The sequence below is a fragment of the Hyposmocoma kahamanoa genome, unplaced genomic scaffold, assembly GCF_003589595.1.
Source record: "Hyposmocoma kahamanoa isolate Upper Pololo Valley unplaced genomic scaffold, ASM358959v1 102, whole genome shotgun sequence".
NCBI classification, from domain to species: domain Eukaryota; kingdom Metazoa; phylum Arthropoda; class Insecta; order Lepidoptera; family Cosmopterigidae; genus Hyposmocoma; species Hyposmocoma kahamanoa.
The window spans coordinates 18278301-18292193 of NW_020653337.1; the positions used below are offsets into that span (position 1 = coordinate 18278301).

A 13893-nucleotide genomic window follows, 5' to 3' on the forward strand; every position below is an offset into this window, starting at 1 on the left:
AAAACTTACTTAGACAATTTATAGCGGTGATGCGTTCTACGACTTTGACACTTCTGGGTGAAAGGCGGGAGGAGTGGAGTGAGAGTCGCTGTTATGCGAACCCTGTAACCGAACATATACGAGCTTGTTCGATTTTGCACGCATACATTTTTACAGATATTGGTATGTGGCCATATTAGTCGGCTGGCCATATTCTCTATTACCTGCCTCCGTGGCCGAACGGTTACCATACCGGACTGCCACGCTGAGGTCCCAAGTTCGGTTCCCAGCCTGGGAGAATTATTTGTATGGCTTAAATTTATTTCTCTCATGAGTTTGGGTGTAATTTGTGGTTGCCTATGTGTGTGGCCATGGCACCCGCGACACACGGTTTCCCAGTGCGGGTATATGTTGAGTGCATGCGGTATTTTTATTATTATTATTCGACACACGTACCTTATACACATTACAAAAGGTAGCTGTCAACTTTAGGTCTCCCATCCGTGCGTTAATTTTTTGGATATTTTTTTATGATACGAAATGACGGGACGTACAAGTCGTGCGCCTGGTGGTAACTGACACGCCTGTCCATAACTGTTGCAGTGCTACTCAGAGTTTCAAATCACAAAATTCTGTAGGGCACTGACACTGCGCCCAATAACTCAAGACATACATAAGTTGACAAATCCCATATGCCTGTAATTTCAAAACCGAATCGCAGTAATGCGCACGTTACTACTTGGCGGCAGAAATACGTAAGACGGCAGTACTATCCTGGATGAACTCTTTCACAAGGAGCTACTCTATTGCTACTACAATTTTGTAGCAATATAGACACGTGTTATAAGCGGTCGAAACCGGGGGACCAGTGCTATTGGATATTAATCGTTCCAGTGGTGGAGCCAATTTTCTTGCTGGTGTTTTAAAAGACGAATGTGGCCGATGTATTCACGCATGTGACGTTAACCATTGTCCCACCAAGCTCGAGTACACAGGGCACGTTTACCGTAGCTAAGATCAAATGGATAATGTCGTTGACATGTATGCGTCAGACGCTCAATGTTCAGGACAGATTGTGGTGGTCCAGTGCAGTTACATCGTAAATTCGTCCCGATGCATAATTTTATAAACATGTGTGTACAAAAAAACATATTTTGTAAATATTCACGTTTAGCTCAATAGAAAGCGGAAATAAAACTTAGGAATTCACGGGATACGTGGCTGTCCTCCGCTCACGGCTTTGTAACTCGTTGGTAGCGGTACAGCCCCGCGGACCAGCCCACGTGTATTTGTTACTCTTCCACCAGACGATACCTGCCCCGTGACGTTATCTGACAAGCGCACAAATACGTAGGTAGGCCCAATCAATTCATAATAGCACCTACGCAATTCCGTAGCACAAGTGAGTTTACATTTTAGGGTACAATTCCACCAAAATAACGGGTTTAGCGACCCCGCCCTCATTCGTTTCAAGGTCGATTCTCTTTACAACAGAAGTATGTTAGTTTAACTTGTAATATTCAGTTACAGCGTTGAGCGGTGTAACTGGCGCGTTATAAATAGAGGTTAGAGTCGAGTTATTTCGCCTGTTCTCGTGCGCAGAACAGACCGATCCATTATCTTACCGCAAGTAATAAAAACTGAAAAGAATTTAAATGCTTACTACACATGTGCCTGTATTTTAGGATTACCATCCACTTTACGTCGCTTTGCCATAATATTTAATGATTACCTACCGCTGTTCTCAATATCTTATTCATAGAACTTATACTTAGATATATACTTACAACTTATACATCTCTATTTTATCTAACTACGTGCATTATTATGATCCGTAAACGTAAGTGGAGCAGAGTACATTACCTAAGCTAATCACAAGCATACGTGGTAATAAAATATAGTTCATAATCTTTGTTCGCCATAATTATAACTTTTTTATTAAAAAAACGACCTCGAAAGTACGTGGTATTAGATCTATTTGCCAAGTTTTATTGAAAACAATTACCGGAAAGTGCGCAAAACCGTATTCATCCCGTAGTTTGCCATCCTTAGAGGTGGAATCTTTTTTTCAAATTTAAATGGGACCAATAACTGAGGTACTCTTTATCCAACAAAAAAGAATCATCAAAATCGTTTCACAAAGTAATCGCATAACAACACAAAAAATACTGTCGAATTGAGGACCTCCTCCTTTTTGAAGTCGATTAATAAGATGCTACATATTTCCTTTATATGCTACGATAATTCCATTTCACTGAATAAAGCGCCGCCCGTCACAGTATGAGCAAGTCAGTATGTTCATAATTAAAAATGCATGAAGAGTGGTAGTTTTCATGCTCGTTAGTGAATCCTGTTTACTTGTGTTTTCTTTTATATAAGTGCGGCTACTAAAAAGAAAAGAAGATTATGTATACGTATATAGATGATTTGCTGTACTTAAATGGTTTTTCACAGATAGTGACCGTTTTATTATGCCCAGGCATTTTTAGTACACAGCTGTGGATTATTGTTACTAAATATACAGAAACTCAGCTTCAATAACCAAATTTAGAAAGTGAACCTATTTTTTCGGATCTACGTCGGGTATGTTTATTTTTTTCGAACAAACGTTTTTCGGGCCTTTTACAGATGATGTGATATTTGTTATATTAATATAGTATCTACTTAACAACTTAATCGATGTCTACATTCATTTCCCCCCAGGAAAAAACGCCTTATTCATGAACGGCTTAATTACGTATTTATTAACTAGATTATACTTACACATTGTAAAATTACAGGCACGTGAGGCTAACCAACCTATGTGTCAGTATGACGGGCCGATTTAAAGCTCTGAGTGGTAGTGCAACTGTTATGGACAGGCGTCTAACTTACCATCAGGCGCACGACTTGCTCGTCCCGTTACTTGATATTATAAAAAAAATTAAATACTTATTTCGTTTGACTATTTTTCTAAAATGAAAACGCAAGGTAAAACCACTCAAGAAACACGTTAAGGTTCCCCTTATTCTTCTTCTTCTCATCGTATCGATGACTTGATGGTGAAAGGTTATTAAGGTAAGTACAAATTGTTGAAACATCGTAGAATCAGTAAGGGTTCTTGAATAAGTAATTTCGAATGCTTCCTTATTTACTGGGGTAAATAGTGCCTAACTTTACATTTACATACTGACGTAACACAATGTTTTATTCAGCTAACAAAACACGTAAAAATAGCTTTACTCTTTGTTACTTGTTAACCTCGCCATTTCCGCTTAGATTGTGTCCTTTGCCTTAGCCCACGTGTATTAAAGCTATAATAGTGGCGGCTAGTGGCCTATGAAATGTATAAAGGTTTACCTCACGCTAATTACCAATACATAATAACCATCTTTCTTTAGCCTCGTTAAACTTTATTAATAAGAACAAGTTTAAATACAGTTCGAGAATTCAGAATCAGAATCAGAACGGTACTTTTAACTGTACTATAATTTAAGCGAAGCTTATAAATGTGTAAATTATAAAATGTTCTAGGGTTTAAAATATAGAGATTGTTGGGCACGTACTTGTAGAGCCGTGTTTAATCTTCGCCGAATGTATATCATACCATCATTACGTGTTTAAGAAAGTTTATTGATTTGATATTGTTGTCGTCATTACAGTGGGAGTTCGTACGAGGGCCAATGGCAGAACGGAAAGAGGCACGGGCTGGGCGTTGAGACGCGCGACCGCTGGCTGTACCGCGGCGAGTGGACGCAGGGTTACAAGGGTCGCTATGGCGTGCGCCAGAGCACCACAAGCAACGCCAAGTACGAGGGCACCTGGGCCAACGGCCTCCAGGACGGATACGGCTCTGAAACTTACGCCGACGGCGGTCAGTATCCACAACTCCCTCCATTGCCAAATTATTGGAACTCAGACGAAAATACGTCGACATGGCCACGTACACCGCTCTCACAATGAATCGCTGTAAAAGAATGCAGTATTATTTTTATAAAAAGCTAGGGATTTTCGAAACTTTTGTTTTTAGTCAGTAGACTTTTAGTAGACAAATTTATATTCAAGAAGAAGTACGAGCTTCCAATCGTTTAAATGCCTCAGCTAGGTTTTCGGAGCGTTTCAAGGTTCACACTTAAAACGAACACGTTTTGTTTATTTCAATCAAAGTCAACATCACATTCTGAACATCAGGATAATGATTTGTGAGGGAGGTATAACGTAGTTATGCGCGATTTGTTTTACAATTCAGCTACCGATTCGGTACATGGTTTATATATTTTCGGTTTATTACGAGCAGCAATTGCTTCAATAATCTCAGTTTATAAAGTCGACCATTTGATGGCAAACACGTCTTCATTTTATGAATCTTTATTATAGTGTTCTTGGCGATTGTCACAATGTAGAGTTACACAAGAGCAGTTTTATTTCAGTTCTCTCACGAATGGTTATTGGAATTTTGATACAAATTCAAATTTCTATATAAAGGATCAAGGTCTAATCCTTTTTCAATCTCAAGACCGTTTTCACCTAATGACCTAAATTTTAGTTGCGTGAACTATAGAAAGGAAACCCTTGCTTGCGCAATGTTTGTTATAGAAAAATAAATGGCGTACTTACGCTATATGTACAAAAGTACACGCACAGTCACGAATGAAAGCATTAAAGTTTAGGTGCGTGGTTGAAAAAGGAACCACGGGCCTAGAATTTAATTATAACTCTCTTAGATCGAGAGTATTTCGTCTAAAGAGTAATTATTTCTATTATTTTTGTTTTAATTTCGTATCGTGCCAACTGACATTGTGTCTCGAGACCAATTAGGATTCATTCAGCCTTGAAACTCGAACAGAAAGCAAGTCTACGTAAAAACGTGACCGTGCATCAGCTCCTGTCATGAACAGGCCGGCACGCAAACCTCGCCGCGCGCGTTGACTCACCACCGTATTAAGATTCGTCATTCGCTAAATCATAAAATAATTGTGATGCGTTATTATTTCTTGGTTTGTTTCAAATAAAAGTTAGTCATACGTCATTTTTGTTCATCCGGCGCGCGTGGCGCACAAGTCACACTCACGAGGCGTTGCCCTAGTGCAGATCGGAATACGCCGTCCATTCATCCCACTCCCGCTTTACATGACCTACTTATACACATCGAAAGTATTGTGGAATGAATCAACATAATGTCGATCATCATTTACAGTTGGATAAAAACAAAACAAGGAAATGTTGAAAGTGTTACGTGTATTACAATTTATTAGACAAGCCGTAGATTGTATACAGTGAGAGAAGATGGAATTTTAATATACTCAAACCATACTCAAAAATACATTTATGAATAAGTGAGCAAGAGATCGGTCTTGTTCTTGATAGTAGAGTACGGAATGGATATAAATTTGAAAAGTTTTGTGTTGAGTAGTGCGGCGGGTCTGGCGGTGTGCGGCGGAGCGCTGTGGTCGGCAGTGGCGGCACTGCTGCACGCCCCGCGGCCGCGGCCCTCGCCAGATAAATATAGCTCCGGCACGCCCGCCGCGCTCACCAGCTCGACACACAATCACGTCGACCTCTCGTTAATTTTTCTACAAGAAATCAAACACTTTCCTACTCTACTAACGAGTATACACCCAAAATTCTTATAAATCACTTAAATGTCGTAGTAAAAATTTTTCTAAAGAGAAATCGTTTGTTAAAAATAAAAACTCCACCAATACCCTCACATTTAATATACCCAGGCAATATAATTGACCTAACGCTATCACAGATAGTATAAATATGTATGACGCAATACGCAATGAACTTTGGGTATAGTCGTGTATTTTGGGTTAGATTTCCATTATATTTCGCTTTTAAAATGCGGCCGTGTTTAATACGACAAAACTTATTCTGCTCTTATTCTGTACTTGCCTGTGTAAAGGTTATAAATTAACCTGCCAATTTAATTATCTACATAAATGTTTGAAATGGATCGATAAAACACACCAGTATCTGCCTTGTTCTTTCCCTTTCACGGTTTGTTAATCACGTTACGCCTTAGATACTCCTTAACGACTTTAATGAACAACGAAACGAAAATTAATAGTAGATAGGCTATTTTTATAGCAATGATACAGCGGTACGAAGTGACGTCACCGTCTTAGTAATACTTATACCTAGGTAGTTTAACTAGTATTAGTTCGCCTACGTGCGAAACACGTGGCTTAGCTAACGACTGCACGCGATAATAACTTATGTGAACAGGTGGATAGAGATAGAATTCGTAAGTCAGGCTGAGCTATTGCAATTGCAATAATTATGAATTATCTCTCTGTGCTATTTTATTAACATCGTTAAAAGCTGAATTTGGTTTAAAAAAATGTTTTATAGGAACGCATATCGGTTGTATTTCTGACACAGGCCTACTCTGTGTCACGGCTGCCATGGTCAGACAACCACAAATTACACCCAAATATTCATGAGAGAAATAAATGTAGGCCATGCAAATGTTTCTCTTGACCCGGGACTTCTGCGTGGCAGACCAGGATGGTAACAGTTCGGCCACCACTGAGGCAGTTGTGAAAGTACGTAATTTTATAACATGGCAAAAACAAAACTCTAGCCTTAGGGTCAGTGTTATAGACTGACCTAGAGGAGACTTACACACAGAAATGAGACATAGACATATGTAGGTATGGGTTGAAGCTGTATATTATGTACATTAGCTTTCTATGTACATTAGCACTTCCTACGTAACTATTGGTGCACTGAAGACGCTGTTTACATAGCAATGCGGCTTTTATTACATTTTTCTGTAACGGAAATTCTGAAAGATTTCTAATACAGTGCATATGAAGGTATAAAATTTGTTTTTACCACAGTCGTGGTACACGTGATAAGTCCCGAAATGTAAGCATCACCGTAAACTCAAATTTTAATGTCAGTTTTGAATTTAATTTCAGGAACATACCAAGGACAATGGATGCGAGGATTGCGGCACGGGTACGGCGTGCGCACGTCGGCGCCATTCGGGCTGGCGTCGCACTACCGGGGAGGGCACCGCGACCACCGGGGCTCGCAGTCCTCGCTGGCCGATGCGGACCCCTCCGAGCGGCGCAACAACCGCATCGATGACGCCCGCGGCGGGTTCGTCCTTAAGGCCAGCTCCGACGAACCCTCCGGCCGACGCGGCTCCCTCGTCGAAAAAACAAAAAGAGGACTGCTCTCTGTGAGTCAACCCGAAAACGCTCCGTGGCTTAGTGTGCGTGCCCTTCAAAACACCTTAACTACGAGAATACCACGCAAAATGAAATTAAAATTGCTTGTGAACTTAAACTTTGTTGCGCAAAAGTAAGCATAATTAAAAAGTTATGCGGTAAGTAATGGCTTTGAATTCCGGAGAGTCTGCCTACCACATTCTAGCCGAATTTTTCAGGATATAATACAAACCAACAAACTTTGCGTGGTACTCACGAAAAAGTGTGCAGGTATTAATTATCCTCATTTTCATATCTACTGCATGCCATGTGTTTTCTAGTGATCAATATACTAATTTTATTTTTTACTTTATTTACAAGCCGGTATCACATACCATATACTTAGAAGAATTAGTTAGAGAAAGGGTAAGTATTAGATTATTTAGTTTAATTACCGTGGGAGAAATTGTAATTGTTAATGCTTTACTTTATAATTGCTGTGACTACTAGTGAGTAGTGATTATAACGTATGGACCAATTTAATATTATAAAATATATGTTATTAAAAACACAAGATAGGAACACAACAACCTTAATCTTACTTATTGTATGAACTCTGAAAAAAAGCAAACTTAAATCAATGTGATTTTAATTTTCATTTCACTGTTTAACATTGAGTGATTGTTATTGTTTTCTGCTAAATAAAAAGTTCGTTTCTTTATCTTAAAAGACTTCATATATCCTGCCTATAAAAAAACGATAGTTGCTAAGCAATCGTTTGCAATTACAGAAGCTCCGGAAACAGCATAGTGCCGGCGAACTGGACAAACGCGGTACGGCGTCGGTGCGGTCGGGTGGCTCCGGCGGTTCCGGATCCTCGTGGGTCTCCTCGGTAGAGAGCTCCCACTCGGCCATGACCCATGCCTCTCTCCATACTAACTCTAATGCTAGTTTCGTTGTCGAGGTCAGTATATTTAACACAGCGCCACAAACCACTAATGTTACGGTTTTTTCTAAAATTTAATGTACTTCAGAAAACATCGGAAACAACTGATATTTAATAACAGTATGATCTCTGAATGTCATAAACGGATTCTGAAGAAGAGATTAAACATTCATTTTATTAACTCTTTTGGAATTATGAGCTATAATTCTAGTGTCGGCGGACTAAAGCACATAGGTAAATTGGTGCTTCATATGTTAATATATAATTATATATTTTTTTGTGTTATTTATAGTGTTGGAAGATGTGAAGAATTTAAAAAGACGACTCTAGAATTAAAGTAACAAATTAATGAAGTAATAAATTAATTTGACTTACTATGTGCTTTAGATGGTAGATGTATTAATTTAAATCGATGAGGTTGGATTTTGACTTATGTGCTTTAGTTCGCCGACCCTTTAAGTTTGAGGTGTCAGTTCCTATAGTAACCTAACTAAAAACGTAAAATGTAAACCAGTAACAACAAATCATGACATGAAATCGAACGGTTTTGGCACCGAATTTCAAACTATTGCTGTTTAACTGACGATATATTTAATTTTAACTTTACAGGATGAACATCTGGACGCAGGCGTCACAGAAACCTATATGGGTGAATGGAAGAACGACAAACGCACCGGCTTCGGTGTGAGTGAACGTAGCGACGGGCTTCGATATGAGGGCGAGTGGTTTGCGAATAGAAAATACGGATATGGCGTAACCACATTTCGGGACGGAACGAAAGAAGAGGGCAAATACAAGAACAACGTGCTCATCACCAGTCAGAAGAGAAAACACATGTTCCTAATGCGTTCCGCAAAGTTCCGAGAACGCGTCGATTCAGCGGTGAATGCGGCACAACGCGCATCCAAAATAGCATTACAAAAGGCAGACATAGCCATTTCAAGGTTTGTAGCTCATTTGATGTACTTTCAACATACGTACACTTGCAAAGACGTATTGTATTTGTATGTATTTGTATACATTTGATTACTAATTTATTGGCTGATAGGTATACCAATACTTACACAATTTTCGAGATTTTGTCATTGATATAAATTTAGTTTTACAACAGACAATATAAAAAATATTATTTACAACAATTTTTGTAAATAAAAAAATACTATTACAGCCTTTCCTGTTTCAGGACTGCCACAGCCCGAGGTAAAGCCGAACAAGCCGACGAGTCGGCGGACCAAGCTAAAGAAGACTGTGATATAGCGCTAACGACTGCAAAGCAGTTTGCCCCAGATTTTAAGCATCCCGGCCTTGACCGTATAGGATTAAGAGAGAAATATAGACAAAAACCTTACGAAGCGCAGGCTACAGTGCCAGCAGCACAAGAATCTGAAAAGATCTTGGACGGAAAGAGCATTCCAAATCATATCCCTCCGATGCATTCATCGCTCCCTCAAGCGAACAAAATCCCCAATGCAATGACATCTCGAAGACCATCTACGCAATATCCAAAGACAGTGCAATCTGTAGATCCCAGACTAGCTAACAGTTCTAATTATAATACAGACGAAAGAAATCTTGGTCCAACCTATGACCCTTATTACAATCCTAGTCAAGACTCATGGGCATCGATGAATGCGCAACCTCAAGTTTTGGAAGCTCAAAAACCTTACTCACCCACAGAACAAATGAACGTGTATGGTCCAGGACCACCTGGAGGCCCACAACAACCGCCTGGAGCTTACCCAATTAATAGACAGAACGCCATGCAGTATCAACAAAGTATGGATCAGAGTAGTCAACAATACTTAAATCAGAGTAGAAGGCTTTCTGGAGCTATCAGATCACAGCCGAATCAACAAGTAGCACCGTCTCAAGATTGGAACCCTCCTCAGCGACGACAAAGTGTATTAGCGCAACCACAACATGAAACTCATCAGAACACTTATGTGGACGGTGGTACTGCTGCGTATGGAAGAAACGAATTCCGCACCGGAACTGTAGCTTCTGAGGGTCCTATGATGACCGACCCATATCGTCAGAATGTAGACCCTCAAGCTTACCGCCAGCCCATGCATCCTCAAAGTTACCGACAAGGGCCTGAACAGCAAATGTACAGTCAAGTGCCTCCCGATAGCCAAGCGTACCGCCAGCAGTCCGCTGTAACTCATGAACAAGACATAAATGGGGCACGAACAGTAGGTCCCCGAGCTACTTCTATTGATTACTTTGATCATTATAAAAGACCTCCTAGCAGAGATGGCAGTGTGGATCGATTTGGGCGGCGTTCCAGACAGCCGTCAGTCGAAGCAACAGCACCAAGTGGTGGTTCTCGTGCGGGCTCAGTCGCACCGCAACCTCAGATGCCGTCATCGCGGCCTACGTCGCGAGCAGCGACACCTGCTGGCAATGGACATTTAGCTTCAGGACGTGGTTCTATATCTCGTGCTAGCTCACGAGATCATCAGCCTTTCGAAGAATCGCTACTACGAAAGAGAAATTTAGGACAAGACATTTCTCCATCGCCGTACCAGCCCAAACGGACGGAGAGTCTGTTCGTAGCGCAAAACGCGGCGCCACCAGTCCCGGCACCTATGGGCGGTGGTGGCGGAGGAGGGGGTGGCCGTAAGGTAAGTCTATTATTAAATTTACGTCAATAAATTGCAACAATCTAGTCATACGCCAGATATCAAATAATAGTTTTTACTAACAAAGAGACATTTGATTCCAATGATATTATAACTAGGATTGAATCAAATTCAATCCCATTACTTTCGTTGACTTTGTTCATTTATAACTAACACCAATAATGCTATTGGAACAGATACTACGTTGTTAATATTGAAACAGCAATAATTGCAATGTTTATTTTCAAATTATAAGGCAAAAATAAACGAAACCAAATATTTATTTTCTGTTACCCTGTAGGCTACGAATATGCTACGGCGTAGCATTTATGAACATAGAGATTAGAGGTTCTTTAACAACAGACGGTTTTCCCAATAATAATTATTCTCACTACTGACCAATCAATTATAATACATAAAGCGCTGCAAACAAAACATCTATTTTGGTGAGATGTAGATACCTTTTCAATGGACCTCAAGGGGTATTCGAGTAAAAAACTTCAACGCGAACACTCAGACGTTCGAGAAACTTATTTGTGATAATAATTTTCGTAATAAATTTTGAAACTTATATGTATAGTAAGAGTATTTATAGTTGTTCTTTGTTGGAAAAACAGCCTAAAAAGAATAAAAATACTTCGAAATTAAGTACTTAGTACACATCTATTACATTTTAATCGCCAAAGACAATATTATATTGACTCTAAGAATATAATGTTAAAGCACTACTATTAGCATTACTACGTTCCAATTTTGAAGGATAAGGGTGCTGGTGAAATTACAGGCACATGGGACTTGTCAACTTATGTCTCAGGATGACCGGCCCAGTGGCATTGCTCCTCAGATCTTTGCAATTTAAAGCTCTGAGTGGGACTGCAACTTTACGGGACAAGCGTGTATCTTACCATCAGACGTACGACTTGGTCATCCCGTCACTTGATATTATGAAAAAATAAAATAAAATAAAATATAACGTATCCAACTCCATCTGAGAATGCAGCATTTCATTCAACAATCATTTAATGTATGTGGATATGTAGTATACGTACAGTGCGGCGGTATAAGGCCAGTTAGCTTAGTGGCTGACAGTCGCGAAGTGAACTTAAGCTTGTTTATAACAACCGGGTGTAGTAGAACCATCACTAATCGTAACACAGTCATGCTGGTATGGGCGAGCGTTCCCGATCCCGCGCTCGGCTATACAGGGTGTCCGGTAATCAATGTATCATACTGAAATGGCTTATAGCACAGCTTAAGACTGTTCCAAAAAAATGCAAAAAAAAATCTGTCCCATGTAGTACCTAAGGAATGTTTTTTTTTTCTTAAAAGTTAATTATTTTTATCTTATTTTAGGTTTTTGTGCACTATGAGTACAAATGAATGAATATTTGGTTTTTTGGTGTCATAATATTCTGCGTTAACTGTGTCCTTAGATAAGCAGTAAATGGTATGACTAAGTAATGTAAATTTTTTTTTTAAAGTTTAACTTCATTTTTCAGAGAAACAATTTATTTTTTACGAAGTTTACGCGCCTTCTGTATAAAAAAAAAGTAAGAAAACCTGTGTGGCCAAGTACTCTAAAATAATGTAGGTTTAATGAGGATTTCAAAATACTATCATTTCTCATTGTATCTAATATAAATATGAAATTATTGCTATTAATGTCCAAACGGAGTAAATTGTACTAAAAAATTATGTTTGCAAAATTGGACCGTTTCTTGTCTTGAATTGTACCCGACCAATGGGGTTTAATAAAAAAAACATTATTAAACATAAATAAAACTTTATTTCTAATGTTTACAGTAAATGTTCAAATTGTTTGCCACCGGCTCATGCAGGCTCTACATCGACGAATAAAAGCTCTATTAAGCAGCCATGTATAGCGTCGTTCACAAATTTTTAATGCGGCCGCACGGACGCGTCTACGTAAGTCTTCCAAGGATCGGATCGGTTTGCTGTACACTTCTTCTTTAAGGCAGCCCCAATAAAAAAATCCAGTGGATTTAGATCCGGTGAACGCGGAGGCCCTAAACTTGGCCCCAGACGACCAATCCACCTATTTGGGTATGTCGCATTTAAATATGCACGAACAGAAACAGCATAGTGCGCAGGACAGCCGTCATTTTGGAACCAATGGAATTCCCTCAGCTCTTCAGGCACGTCTTCCATTAAATTAGGCAGATCATTTTGTAGGAACTCCAAATAACTTTGGCCAGTAAGAGTCTCCGGTAGTTCAAATGGTCCTATTATTTTTCCATTTAATATTCCCGTCCAATAATTTATTTTAAATTGGTGCTGTGATCGGTCTTCCCGCATAAGATGGGGGTTTTGCAGTTGCCAGCTATGAATGCCACCAACACCACTACCAGGCATTCTTCCTTCTGAGTAACATTGGTGGACTCTTATAAATACGGCATTAGATGGGTGACGTGCGTTAGGGTATCTTTCTCTATAAAGAGCTTCAGCTGCTCTTGAGCTGGTACCGCATTCCCCATAAATAATATGCATGTTTGCATATTCTTGTGGCGAATACTGAGTACGTGGCATTTTTATTCACAGACACAAAATACCTGTTCAGTCCAGAAACAAGCCAAGTCGTCGCAAATATCACCAAACAAACAAAGTCCAAATCAGTAAGCAAAACTATAATCCAGTAAAATAGCCAGTTCGTAGTTCAACACTGATTGAAAGCAAATCGTAAAGGAACAGGAAACACGTGCAAAACCGAACAAATCGAATGATGCACTAAATCCTTTTCGTTTTTTTTTACATTTGCTGTTAATTCTCACTCTTTGCGTCTGGTCCAACTCTGACCATTCTTATCATATGAACAAAAGACAGGCGGTGGCTATCGTGCAGGTGGCAAATAACGTGGTACTTTAAAGACAACAATTGAAAAATTACTTTGATTGGATTTTTGCATAATTTTGCTGTAAATAAGTTTTAAATAAAGTTTTATTAATGCCTAATATTATTTTTTATCAAAACTCAATAGTCAAGAACAATTATTCAGGATAAGAAATGTTCCAATTTTGCAAACATGGTTTTTTAGTAAAATTTACTCCGTTTGCACATTAATAGCAATAATTTCATATTTACATTATATACAATGAGAAATGATATTTTGTAATCCTCATTGAACTTTATTTAAATTTTTAATTTTTAATTTTTTTTTAAATTATATTATTTTGAAGTACTTGGCCAC

At 39.1% G+C, this 13893-nt stretch overlaps 1 protein-coding gene across 1 annotated transcript in view; it reads left to right on the plus strand.

Annotated features, from left to right (window-relative positions):
• LOC113232661 (junctophilin-2) overlaps positions 1-13893 on the plus strand; it is a 32014-nt gene that overhangs the window by 14484 nt on the left and 3637 nt on the right. The window contains exons 2-6 of the mRNA XM_026467433.1: positions 3621-3832; positions 6888-7153; positions 7912-8085; positions 8677-9011; positions 9251-10691. Of these exons, the coding sequence (XP_026323218.1) occupies positions 3621-3832; positions 6888-7153; positions 7912-8085; positions 8677-9011; positions 9251-10691 (2428 nt within the window). The remainder of the gene's footprint in view (positions 1-3620; positions 3833-6887; positions 7154-7911; positions 8086-8676; positions 9012-9250; positions 10692-13893) is intronic.